The 13,787-nt window shown below is 50.8% G+C and overlaps 1 protein-coding gene across 13 annotated transcripts in view; it reads left to right on the top strand.

Moving 5' to 3' along the window:
• Window positions 1–13,787, top strand: part of syne1b (spectrin repeat containing, nuclear envelope 1b) — a 669,902-nt gene that overhangs the window by 502,786 nt on the left and 153,329 nt on the right. For all 13 annotated transcript variants that reach the window (XM_072505314.1, XM_072505250.1, XM_072505295.1 and 10 more), the window contains 3 exons: window positions 2,637–2,784; window positions 8,045–8,139; window positions 9,975–10,212. In XM_072505314.1, coding sequence (XP_072361415.1) covers window positions 2,637–2,784; window positions 8,045–8,139; window positions 9,975–10,212 — 481 coding nt within the window. The remainder of the gene's footprint in view (window positions 1–2,636; window positions 2,785–8,044; window positions 8,140–9,974; window positions 10,213–13,787) is intronic.

Genomic DNA, 13,787 nt, shown 5'->3' with positions numbered 1-13,787 from the left:
CTGGGACCGGCAGCTGGAGCGGCGTGGACCGCTCCAGCGCCGTGCCGGCCTCCCCAGGACCCGAGAATCGGGTCTCGGAACCAGTGTCGGAGTAAAGTACTCCCGTTTTGGCACCAGTCAGAATCACGGCCATTATGTTTGTTTGGAGAGCCGATTGTAAAGGGTTAAATGGCCCCTTCTGCTCTGCAACAATTCTGTGATTCTACTCTGCAGTTGTACCATTTGATATCTTTTTTTTCTTCGCATTCTTCCAATCAAAATATATTATTCGTCACTTCTGGCCTTGTTAGTTTACTCCAGCAAATATAACGTTAAATTGAGCTAGAAATGTTACATAGGTATTTCAGAAACCAATCTGCCTTGAGCATAGGATTTAAAAAGGTGAAATAATATTTAAAGCATGAATATTCATCGTCGGTCAGCTCAGTTGGCTGGGCAGCTGGTTCATGATGCCGAACTGGCCCCAACATCATGGGTTCAATTTCCATACCGGCACCCTCGCCTGAGGTGTGGTGACCCTCAAGTTATGTCACCACCAATCGGCTCTCAAAGGGGCAAGTAGCCTATGGTCACCTGGGACTGTGGCAATATTCATTCATAATCAGCTCTCTGATTAGGGTTAAATATGTCTTGCCACCAAAGCTTTCAATTAATCTGTTTTTTTCTGGCATGCGTTTGAATATATTTTCACGGTTATTGGCAGACTATATCACATTGTTTCTACATCTAAATACATTAATTATTAAAAGTACATCTTGTTTTGCTGAGATGCAATAAGATCCGTTCTAAGATGCCCTCTAGGTCACGTGCTGAGATAGTTGTTTCTAGTTGTGTTGATGTAATTCACTGAAAGTTAGATGGATTTGCTTAAAACTGGCCTAAGAATGACTAATACATCCACCAGCTCTCTTTCTCCCTCTCTCTTCCCGTAACAGCCTCCCCGAACAGGCGCCGGAATGTGGCGACTAGGGGCTTTTCACAGTAACTTCATTGAAGCCTACTTGTGACAATAAGCGATTTTCTTTCTTTCTTCTTCTTTCTTTCTTCTTTAAAACTGTACCATTTACCATCTATTTTTTCTGCTCCTCCTTCCGACCAAAATATGTTACCTGTTATTTTTCTGCTTTGGATTCCATCTGCCATGTGCATGCCTATTCCTTTCTAAACCCACCTGCCACCTGGTTTGCACGATGTGGAATTGGGAGAATCTTGCCTTCCACCTTTTGCAGATCATCAAGAGGACAATAAGGGCAGTTGGTGGGGCAAGGACTGTTACCACAAGCTCCCGACTGCTCATTTTACCACGTGGGGCTGTTCCAGTACCGGCTACAAAATACCTGCAGGGCTTCGGGAGGGAAAAGGCCAAGATCGGAGGTCATGCAATATTTCCACGTGACCTCGGTGTCAACCAAGCTCCACAGACCGATTATCATCTGTGATGTGAGCTACACTGGGCCGGGGGAATAGAAACATAGAAAATAGAAGCAGGAGAAGGCCAATCATTATGAATAATGCTCCGCCATTCATTATGACCATGGCTGATCATCAAGTTCAATACACTGATCCTGGCTTTCCCCCATATCCCTTGATCTCTTTAGTCCCAAGCAATATATCTCATTCCTTCTTAAACTTACACAACGTTTTGGCCTCAACTACTTTCAGTGGTAGCGAATTCTACAGATGCACCGCTCTCTTGGTGAAATAATTTCTCCTCACCTCAGTCCTAAAAGTTTACCCCTTATCCTCAATCTGTGACCCTTGATTCTGGCATCCCCTACCATCAGGATCATTCTTTCTGAATCTACCCTGTTTAATCCTGTTAAAATTTTGGAAGTTTCTATGAGTCCCCTCTCACTCTTCTGAACTCCAATAAAGTATAATCCGAACTGATTAAGTCTCTCCTCATATGACAGTTCCGCCATCCCAGGAATCAGCCTGGTAAACCTTCGCTGCACTGCTTCCACAGCAAGAACATCCTTCCTCAGATAAGGGCACCAAAACTGCACACAATACTCCAGGTGTAGCCTCACCAATGCCCTATATAATTGCAGAAAAACATCTCGATTCCTATACTCAAATCCTCTCGCTATGAAGGCCAACATACCATTTGCCTTCTTTACTGCCTGCTGTACCTGCGCGCTTACTTTCAGTGACTGATGTGCGAGGACTCGCTGAGTATCCATCTCTCTCAATTTACACCCATTCAAATAATAATCTGCCTGCCTACTTTTGCTACCAAAGGGGATAACCTCACATTTATGTTTCTATATTCCACAGGGGGACAGATTTTAATCAGTCAGGGAATCCAGGGTTATGGCAACAAGGCAGGAAAGTGGAGTTGAGGATTATCACACCAAATCAGTCATGATCTCATTGAATGATGGACAGACTCAATGGGCTGAATGGCCGCCTTCTGCTTCTATGTGTTATGGACCAGCTGTGTGGTTGCACCAATTGATCAATGTTCTCCATTCATAGAATTGTATAGAACTCAGTCCACCGTGCTCGGGTCTGTGCTGTTTATTGAGATAACTAGTTCCTGTGAGCTGGGTGGTTTGTCTGATTTTCCTAGACAGTAATGTTTTCCCTTTTACTAAACCAGTTGAATTGTTCCATTCCCCTCTCTCCTCCTGCAGTAAACTGCAAGCCTTCCTGCTTCAGCACCAGACCTTCCTCGAGAAATGCGAAACCTGGATGGAGTTCCTGGTCCAAACCGAACAGAAGCTGGCGGTGGAGATATCCGGAAACTACCAGAACCTTCTGGAGCAGCAGAGAGCACATGAGGTAAGTGGAGATGTGGGGCCACAAACAGCAATGGGAACACCTTCACCACCAAGGACCATCCTTATTTGGATATGTAACCACCTTTTCTTCATTGACACTGGGCTAAAAGCTCCTCATTCATCAGCCCTGTGGGGTTGCCTTCGCCAAATGAGCTGCAGTAGTTAGAAGGCCCGTCATTGCCTCTGGATTGGCTTCCGAAAGCAATCTGGAGATGGGCAATAATTGCCAGTGAGGACCACCACCCTGGATGGAATGGATAAGAAATCATTAGACAACTGGTAGAGATCATCAGCTGAGCGCATTGTGCACTGCTGATGAATGTCTTGTTCGGGCTTTTTAAGGTACTACAACATTTTTGTGTCAAAGAACTAACCCAGTGCTTAGTTATCTAATCCAATACTATAGATTTATCAGTAACCATTCCATTTTGTGATTGCTGTGCTCAAACCAGGTCCTTGGCTCATTCAGTCCGTACAATCCCTGCAGTGCAGAAGGAGACCATCTTGCCTCCACTCACCTTCTGAAAGAGGACCCACTCCCTCGCCCTCTCCCCATAACCCAGCGCATTGATCATGGCCAATCCACCTAACCTGCACATATTTGGGCTGTGGGAGGAAACCGGAGCACCCGGAGGAAACCCACGCAGACACGGGGAGAAAGTGCAAACTCCTCACAGTCACCCAAGGACCACAGTGCTAACCACTGTGCCACCGTGCCACCCTACCATCTGATGTTTCATCATGAGCTGTTTCCTTGGCTGTTTTTGTTCCCTGTGGTGGTTTTCACTCTCACAGGCTGGACGAGGAGGCCAGTCCCTTGAACCTGTGCTGTCAGTGTTTATTCTGAACCACATGCTAGCCATTTAGCCAACTGAGCACTTCCACAAACCTCCACCTGCCTCCATCTGTGACCATGTAATCGATAATTTGCTCTGTTTTGTGGGGATTTACACTTCACGTCATTGAACATTTGAACCGAGTAAAGTCTAAATCCTGCACCTGAGGTCAGCTCCTCTAACTTTGATCACAACTAATTTTGATCGCACCCCTGCCATGACGAATTAAACAAATAGAATAAAGAACAAAACAGCACAGGAACAGGCCCTTCGGCCTTCCAAGCCTGCACCGATCACGTATCCTATCTAGACCAACCGCCTGTACCTTTCTATACCCCGTCTGGTCATGTGCTTATCCAGATAAGTCTTAAAGGTCGCTAACGTATCTGCCTCAACCACCTCACTTGGCAGTGAATTCCAGGCCACCACCACTCCCTGTGTAAAAAACATGCCCCGCACATCTTCACTGAACTTTTCCCCCCTCACCTTGAACCTGTGCCCCCTTGTGATTGTCATTTCTTGTGAAATTGAATTCAATACATCCAGTAACAAGTGGCCTGGCACCAGGAACACAACCATGAAAACTCCAGGATTGTTATTTAAAAAGGCCCAACTACTTTGTCAATGTCCTTCAGGCAAAGGCCTTGCCCAGTCTGAACAACATGTGAATCCAATCCCACACCATGTGATTGTCTCATCGTGCCTTTTGGGCAGATGGGGATGGGCAGTATATACTGCCTTGCCAGTGTTGCCCACATCTCAAGAACAAAACAAACTTCCTGAGCTGAACGTATTGAGCTAGGTCCCCAAGCTAAATGTGACAAATGCACACTGCTTGGGTAGAACCACTCCCACCTGGGTGCTTCAGCAGGAAATTGGGAGCGCAGTTCCCTACAGTTTACTGGCACTAAGTAAGAATTGTCCTGGTCTGCATCCTTTCTCCGATGTATGTTCCTGTGGGTGAGGTGGCTCAACCGGACAGTTCATTCATTATATTTACTGTCTGTTGCTCTTGGGGGGCTTTGTAAATTTACCTCAAACTGTGAGTGTTTCATTACACACCAGGATCGATATGGTCCTTGTCCTTGTTGTCAAAGTTTAAAAACAAATAACTGGAGCCTTGAGGATAATATCCATCTCCCATTGGGTGTCTGTCCACTGCTCTGGACACCTCTCCTTGGCTCAGTTGGGAACATTCTCCACTCTTGGTTGGAAGCTCCGGAGTTTAAGTCCCACTTCAGGGACTTTTTAAAAATATATTTTTATTCGCCATATTATCATCATTTTCACCATACAAAAGAGAAACAGAAACAAAACAACCCCAACATTATAAGAAAGAAAACAGTCCCCCCCAAACCCGCAGCCCCCTCAACAGTTATAGGCAACCAACTCCCAGAAGTGCATAATAAATAAATCCCAAGAATTGTAGAACCCCTCCTTCGCCCCACCTCAGCTCTAACTTCACCTTCTCCAGGGTCAAAAACTCCAGCTGGCCCCCCCCGCCGTGCCGAGGCACAGGGTGAGGAGGCTGACCTCCACCCCAACAGGACCCACCTACGAGTGGTCAGTGAGGTGAAGGCTAAAATGTCTGGCCCCGTACCCACCTGCAACTCAGGCCGGTCTGACACCCCAAATAGGGCTTCTAAGGGACTAGACTACACATCCATATGCAAAACCCCTGAGATTGTGCTGAATACTGTCCTCCAAAACCTTTCCTGCTTTGGGCAGGACCAAAACATATGGGGCTGGATTCTCCATTTTGGAGACTTAAGTCCCCACGCCAACATGAAAATGGTGGTCTTTTATGCCAGGAAAACTGGCATAAAATGTCCGCTGATTCCCCGTTTGATGCACGATCAATTAAACTCAAAGACGAGGTTGTAACATAACTGAAGACTTTAATAGACTAGATCTGTTCCCTAGCAGCTTCGGTACAGAATGAGGGCTGCTGGGACGTCACCGGTTCTTATACCCCGCCTATCAGGGCGGAGCTACATACCAAACAGCCAATGGTAAACTCCTAGGTTTACCCAATGGTCTACAGCCTCTCGGGTACTGCAATACCTGATAATACCACACCGTTTTGCAAGGGGCTAGCAGGGAGGCAGCCTAGAGCTCGCAGCTCTAGCTGCCAATACGGCCCACCGGTTCCAGGCCGCGCATGTACACGGCAGCAACCTGCAGCGGCCGTGCCATGCTCCATGGCGGATTCAGCCCACCGACCCGGACCGCAAAAGTAGTGCCCCCCCTTAGGCTGTTCGTGCGCCCTGGACCACCCGCCTACAGTGCCCCAGCCCCGAATGAAGCCCCCCCCTGCCTGTGGATCGGCCCTCCCCCGACTCTGGTGGCCCCAGACTGAGTCCGCAGCTGCCACGCTGAATTCACAAATGGTGTGAGCACATGTAACTTAGGGAACTCGCCCGATCAGGGATGGAGCATCGCGGGGTGGGCCTCGGGCAATGGCCTGAGGCCGTGGATAATCGGCACGACATACTCCTAGAGTACGTCACTTTTCAGGAGGCGAAGAATTCAGAAACCACCGCTGCTCCCGATATGGGCATCAAAACGGATTCTCCGCCCTGTCGCCGAACGCGATTTCGGCATCGGGGAGCAGAGAATCTAGCCCATGGTCTCTGGGGCCCCTCCCACATTGCAAACAGCTGGCTCATCCTCAATTTTGTAAGGTATGCCCTATGTATCAGCCCCAGTCTCGCACACGAGGTTGAGGCATTTATCCTCCGCAGCACCTCACACCACACTCCCTCTTCCATTGCCCCCCCACCCCCAGCTCCTCCTCCCACTTCACCTAAATCCGCCCCACAGACACCCTATCCTCCACCAGGATCCTCCCATAGTTTGCCGAAACCAACCCCCTCTCCAGCCCTCCTGCTGACGGCACCACCTCCAGCCACAAGGAAGCCGGCTCGATCAGGAAGGTCGGGATAACCTTCCTTGCAGAATTTTGAAGCTGCAGGTATCTAACCCTTCCCCCTGCGCCAACCCATACTTCTCCCCAGCTCCTCCAGACTCGTGAATCGACCACCAAGAAACAAGACCTTCATTTCCTTGACCCCCTTGTCCCATCTCCGAAACCTCGCATCCATCCTCCTGGCTTGAACCCATAATTCCCCCTAATCAGCACTCCCCCTGATCTGGCCCCCATCTTAAAATGTTGCCTAAACACCCTCCAGATCTTCATAGTGGCCACCACCACCAGATTCACCAAGTACTTTCCCAGAGTCATTGGGAGTGGCACCGATGCCAGCGTCCGCAATCACGATCCCCTGCATAAGCCCTCCTACATCTTAACCCATCGGCCTCCCCCTCCTTGGTCCATCCCTTCACCTTCTCCACATCCGCCGCCCAATAGTAGCACAGTAATTTGGGAAGCTTAGATCCCCGCCCATCACCGTCTCTGCAAGACCACCCCCCTAATCCTGGCCACCTTCCCCTCCGGCAGGCACTGGAATAAGAACAAAAATTGCGGTAGCACATTCATTTTAACTGCTTGCACCCGGTCCGCAGGGAACGACAGAGGTAGGTTGTCCCACCTTGCCAAATCAGCCTTCACCTTCCCCACCAAATTAGTAAAATTATACCTTCGAAGCCCACCCCAGTCCCGAACCACCTGCACCCCCAAGTACCTAAAATGGGTTGCCATCAGACGGAATGGTACTCCAAACCCCACCTCGGGTACTCCAAACTGTCCAGAAACTCCCTCCTCCCTCGCTCCTATTGATCTGCTCTGGGGCCACCACCAGTTTCCCCATCTTATCCACACCTGAACTATCTCCCTCTCCACCGCCACCCTCCGGAGCTGTCCTGCCTTCTCCCTATGCTCATAGATCGCCTCTCTCCCCCTTCTCGATGGTGCACCGCTTTCCCTGTGGACAACTGGTCGAACTTCGTCTGAAGCTCCTTCCTCTTGGCTAAGAAGACCAGGTCCCCCACGTACCTCTCATCCACCTCCAGAATCTCCTCTATCAATTTTTGGCGCTCCTCCCTCTCCTCCTTGTCCACCTTACCCTTGAACGAAATCACCTCCCCCCACTTCAGAGACTTGATCGCAAAACCTAGGCCAACATTCCCGGTGTAGAGGAGCACTGCACAGCTGGAGGCGTTATCTTTTGGACAAGACATTCAACAGAAATTCCGTCTCCCTCTTGAGGTTGATTTGTAGAAGGGGGGGGGAAGGAATTTTCCCCAGTCACCTGGCCAACAACAAATTAGTTAGTTATGCATCTGATATGGGACCTTGTTGGGGCCAGTTTAAATTGAGCTGTTTGCCTGCTTAACACCAGTACCCACAATTCAAGACTAGCTAATTGACTATAATGACCTTTGAGGCGTTCAGTGTAGATGCAATCGGGCACGGTGTAACAGGTCCATTCCTTCTTACTGCTCCTCCTCTCTGTTCCGATGCAGTTGTTCCAGGCGGAGATGTTCAGCCGTCAGCAGATCCTGCACTCCATAATCAGTGATGGACAGCATCTTCTGGAGCAAGGCCAGGTTGATGACAGGTACGACCCTTGCGATCAGCATTCCCTTCAAGGCAATTGGTGCAGTCGAGAAGGATGCGTGCAGGGGACAGAAGGGCAGTGCGCAAACAGTTGATCCCTTTAAGGTGTGCGGAGGTGTAGCGATATTAAAGGGACCATGCAGTGCAAGAAATGGTTTGTGCACTGCAAAGGGAGACTAGAGGGAACATTACTCTTAGTCCTGTTACTGTATCCAAGGGCAAACAGAGAGTTAATTTTCTTTTAAGAATAAACCTTCTGTTTGAACCAGTATCTAATTAATTTTGGTGTAACAAAGATTAAACCAGTTTGAAAGAAATTCAGATGGACGAATCAAATCAGGTTTGAATTTCAATAATTTTGACCTGCAAAACCCATTTATGCATTATTCAGTCTTTGCACACCCCTGCTGGCTACCCATGGCCTGGAGAATTGACCATATTTCCCGAACTTATCTGTGAATCCCTCCATGTATTGCCTGTCCCTACTGCCATGATCATCTTAACATCCCTGTGAACACCCTGTGCCACTCCCTTACTTCTCCGCTTCACCATCAGGGAGTTCTACTGCAGCCATTTTGCCCTGCTCTCTTGAACTCACTCCCTCAGCACGCTATCTCTGCCCCTGCTCCCCTAATTTACAAATCCTTCCTCCAGGTCATGGGCTGCAACGTCGAACCAAAATAAAGAGTGGATTGGCTTCAAATCTGATGTTTTAATTTTGTTACCAGGCGAGTCCTGATCCCCAACCCTCCCACTCCCGGGCTTTACAGAGGTGTCAGATACGAGGCAGGAAGCCGACACATTCTCATATCCTGATGAGACTGGCGGCCTCCAATTTAATCCACTTGCAGATTTAACAGGGGCTAGTCAGGTTTCCCGAGCCGTGACTGACCCGAGAGATGAAGGGAGGTTAGGACAGCTTTGGGGAAAGGTCAGGGCCTTTAATGCACTGCTTGTGGGCCATGAAGAAGCAGGAAGCTTAAAATTAGAGTGGGGCTGGTCAGAGGTGACATCAGAAAGCTGCTCTTCACACAAAACATTGTGAAAATATGGAACTCTTCCCATCAATAAGCTGTTAAGGATGGTAGGAGTGCGGATGGGCAGTGGTCAGTATAAAATTTCACGGCTGCACTTGATGAACTTTTGCATCGTAACGGTATCAAGAGATATGAAGGAAAACACATAAATGGAGTTAAGGTGCAGGTCAACCATAATAATAATCTTTATTAGTGTCATAAGTAGGCTTACATTAACACTGCAATGAAGTTACTGTGAAAACCCCCTAGTCGCCACACTCTGGCGCCTGTTCGGGTACACAGAGGGAGAATTCAGAATGTTCTAATTACCTAACAGCACATCCTTCGGGACTTGTGGGATGAAATCAGAGCGCCCGGAGGAAACAGACACGGAGAGAACGTGCAAACTCCGCACAGTGACCCTAGCCGGGAATCGAGCCCGGGCCCTGGTGCTGTGAAGCAACGGTGCTAACCACTGTGCTATCTCCATGATCGAAATAAATGACAGAGTGGATACGAGACTGAATGGCCTCCTCCAGCTCTTGTGTAACAGATTTGAGGAGCTGAATAGCCTCCTTCTGTTCCTGTGTAATACGTTTGAAGAGTTGAATTGCCCCCTCGCCCTTCCATGGAGCAGTTTCAAGGTTGAATGACCCTCCTGCCATGTAACAGGTTCGAGGGGCTGAATGGCCTCTAAGTTCCCAGTTCATAAATGTTTTTTTCACCCTGACAAATGCGCAACAGATCCCAGAGTGTGATGGTGGTGAGCAGTACCTCGGCGTGATAACGTGATTTAGCTGCCTTTTCCTCACTCCCCCAGGGACGAATTTAACTCAAAGTTAGCCATGCTGAGTAACCAATGGCAAGGAGTGATTCGCCGTGCACAGCAGCGGAGGGGCATTATCGACAGTCAAATCCGGCAGTGGCAGCGTTACCGGGAGATGGCAGAGAAACTGAGGAAGTGGCTGTTGGAGGTATCCCAGCAGCTTGAGAGGAGGTGGAGCAGTGTGGCTCCCATCGCCCTGCAGCAGGCCAGGGCCCTGTTGGATGAGGTACAGGTGAGGACAACCAAAAGTGAATCCAACACTACCGCCATGTACCCTTTTCATTATCAGAGGGTGCAGCAAGTTAAGGGGATGTGTGCTGGAGAAGAGTAATCCTGAATTTCTGCTGTGCAGCATTATACACTATTCCACGCTGTAGCCCTGCCTGAAATCTTCCGTCTCGTTCATGGCTGGGATTTTCTGGTGCCGCTGAAACATAATGGGGTTTTGGCTGGAACACCAGGGGCGCTATTCTCCCCCCCACGCCGCCGGGGCGCCGCCCGAATCGCGCCACGCCGCCCCGACCCCCACACGAGATTCTCCCACCCCCCCGGAAACCAGCGGCGCGCAATTCGCACCGGGCCGCTTGGAGAACCGGCGAGCGACGATTCTCCAGCCCGGATGGGCCGAGCGGCCGCCACGACACGACAGGTGGACAGTGCCGTCCACCCCTGGTCGCTGCCGGCGGGAACGCTGGGGGGGTGGCCTGTGGAGGAGGGAGGGGGGCTCCTTCACCGGGGTGGCCTCCGATGGGGTATGGCCCGCGATTGGGGCCCACCGATCGACGGGCCGGCCTCCTTCCGCGCGTGGCCCCAGAACACCGCCGCCACGTTGGTGAGGGGCCGGCGTGCGTAAGACGTTCCCCACGCATGCGCAGGATGGCGCGGCCCAACTGCGCATGCGCAGGATTGGGATGCCACGACTGTGCATGCGCGGGTTGGTGCCGCGTAAGGACGCTGGAGCGGCGTGAACCACTCCAGCGCCGTGCTGGCCCCCTGTTGGGGCCAGAATAGGTTGTGCCCGGGCCCTGTTCGCGCCGTTGTGAAATGCGACGGCGTTCACGACGGCGCGAACACTTGGCCTCCATACCGGAGAATCGTCCCCCAGATTTTCCATTCCCGCTGGCAAAGGGTCCCGCCGCAGATGAGACTGGAGAATCTCGCCCCTTATGTTCAACCCTGCCTTATTTATTCCATTTCCTGTCCTATGTTATAGCCTCTGTCTAGTACCCCACGTCAGTCCATGCACGGCAAAACCACCCTAATGCCACCTCCGCGTCCCTGTCCCACCCCCCACGTACCTGACTGTCCAACATCACAGTTTCAATTCCCGTACTTTCTGAGGTTATTCATGAATGCCCCATCTTCTCAACCTTACCCCTCACCTGAGGTGTGGTGACCCTCAGGCTAAATCACCACCAGTTAGCTCTTCCCCCTCAAAGAGGAAAACAGCCGATGTTCCTCAGGGACCATGGCGACTTTAATTTTTTTCTTTCACTCTCAACCCAGTGACTCGCTTCCACACTCCACTTCCTCACACCCTGCTTCCTGGAAGGACACTATTCTACTCTCCCGTTTTCCCTATCCTCCTTTTACCTCAGGTAGCCTGGTGGTGACAGACAAAACTGGAGTCTAATCAAACGTGAAGCTTTTGTTTAGAATGACATGCATTACAAACATGCACCTCCAAACCCAACCCCTGGAGTTCCAGTCTGCTCCGATATATAGGATCACAAGTGAATCCACAGTTAATGTCCACCACCTGGAATATAAAATTAACATCTGCCAAATCCCAACCTACGATGGTGAGGTAGACGGGTAAGTAAAGGCCACAATCAGAACAGCCATGATCTTATCCAATGGAAGAGCAGGCTCGAGGGGCCAAATGGCCTCCTCCTGCTCCTAATTCGTATGTTCTTAAGTTGATGCCACCACCAAACACACATTGCCTTCTGAAAGTTCACCCCCGGAACCCTGTTCCACTCCTCAGTCAGCCCCAACACACACTTCCTGTCCCACAGCACCTTTCCAAAATAGCATAGGGGGTGCAACACCTGGCATTTTGCCTCCTCCCTTCTCGTCAGGCAAGGTCACAAACACTCCCAGGTAAAAGCGTGACTCGCTTGCACTTTCAATTTAGTGTCCTGCACTCGCTGCTTGTGATGTGGGTCTTCTCTGTATTGGAGACCAAATGCAGGTTTGGTGATTCCCGTTGCGGAACACCTCCGTTTAGTCCATGGTGTGAGCGTGATTCAGATGCTTCCAGTCGGTTGTCATTTTAATTCTCTGGCCCAGTCCCAACGCTGACCTCTCTGTCCTTGGCCTGCTACCCTATTCCAGTGAAGTTCAGTGGAAGCTCGAGGAACAGCAACACCTCATCTTTCAGTGAGGAACTTTGCAGCCTTCTGGACTCAACCTTGATTAGAGATTGTAATCATTGCAACCTTTATTTGTTTAATTTTGTTTTGATAAGCATCTGTTGGTGATGATTCGTTTTTTCCCATTCACACCTCCTCTCGGCCCATCTTTCCTCTCCTTATTTGCCCCATTTCCATCTCTTTTCTCTTTGCTCCATCTTTCATCGTTTAATCTCTCCTGCCTCTCATTTCTACGACACATCTTGGCCGCCCCCAGCCACGGCGGGTTCCCCGCGGCAAATGAAACACGCCATTCAACCGTTCATTGACCATTGACTTCGGTGGAACCGGAAGACACTCCCCCCCCCCCCCCCCCCCCCCCCCCCGCCTTAACCTAGCCTCTGGATTTGCTGGGAAACCCTTTAATTCTCTGAATGTGCTGTGTTCTAGTGAACGGCCATCAACCTAAAACGTTAACTCTGCTCCTCTCGCCACAGATGCTGCCTGACCTGCTGAGTAGCGTTTTCCGTTTTGATTCCAGGTCATTGTATCCCCCCCCCCTTCGGCCTCGGCATCATCCAGTCCCTTCGAGCCATGGCAGTGTCCAATCCCGTTGCTTAACTAGAAGAGTCCAGTAGAAATTCATGTGTGGACTGTAGTTCTGGCATTTAGTAAGTGTCAACAACAGTTCTTGGTGTTGGTCATCTTGACTATCATCGTAGTCATCAGATTTCAGTGTAATATCGTGGGTGGGATTCTGCGAAAATGGGGCTATGTCCCCACGCCGGTGGAAAAACTGGCGCCAACCACTCTGGCATCAACAGCCCCCCGAAAGTGAGGAATTCTCCAATTTTTCGGGGGCTAGTTTGATGCCGGAGTGGTTGGCGCTGCTCCAGCTGGCGTCGAACGACTGACGTGATGTCACACATGCACGGACCGGCCGGTGTATTTCCGCGCATGGGCGGGGGTTCCCTTCTCCGCGCCGGCCCCCAGGCAATATGGTGGAGCCCCACAGGGACCCGGCGCGGAGGAAAGAAGGCCCCCCCATGGAACCACGGTAGACCCCGATCGCGGGCCAGGCCACCGTGCCCCCACCCCCCCCCCGGGGTTGGATCCCCCCGCGCCTCCCCAGGACCGCCCCCTGACACTTACCTGCCAGGCCCCGCCGCGCGTGTGGTGAGTAATTCACCCTGGCGGGCCTGGCCAAAACTGGACGGCCACTCGGCCCAGAGAATCGCCGGGGGGGAGCGTTGTCAATGGCCCTCAACCGGCATGGCGGGAATCCCACCGGCCCCTGAAAAACAGCGGCGGAGAATAGGGCAGCCGGCATTGGGGCGGGATTCACGCCTCCCCCCAGGGATTCTCCGACCCGGCAGATCCTGACAGCCCATCCCCACAAAACATTGATGGATATATTCTTCACTCACCCTCTGGTTCTATCTTTCTCTGTCTC

The sequence above is a fragment of the Scyliorhinus torazame genome, chromosome 1, assembly GCF_047496885.1.
Source record: "Scyliorhinus torazame isolate Kashiwa2021f chromosome 1, sScyTor2.1, whole genome shotgun sequence".
NCBI lineage: Eukaryota > Metazoa > Chordata > Chondrichthyes > Carcharhiniformes > Scyliorhinidae > Scyliorhinus > Scyliorhinus torazame.
The sequence above is the reverse complement of the archived record's forward strand: the minus strand, read 5'-3'. Positions and strand labels throughout refer to the sequence as shown.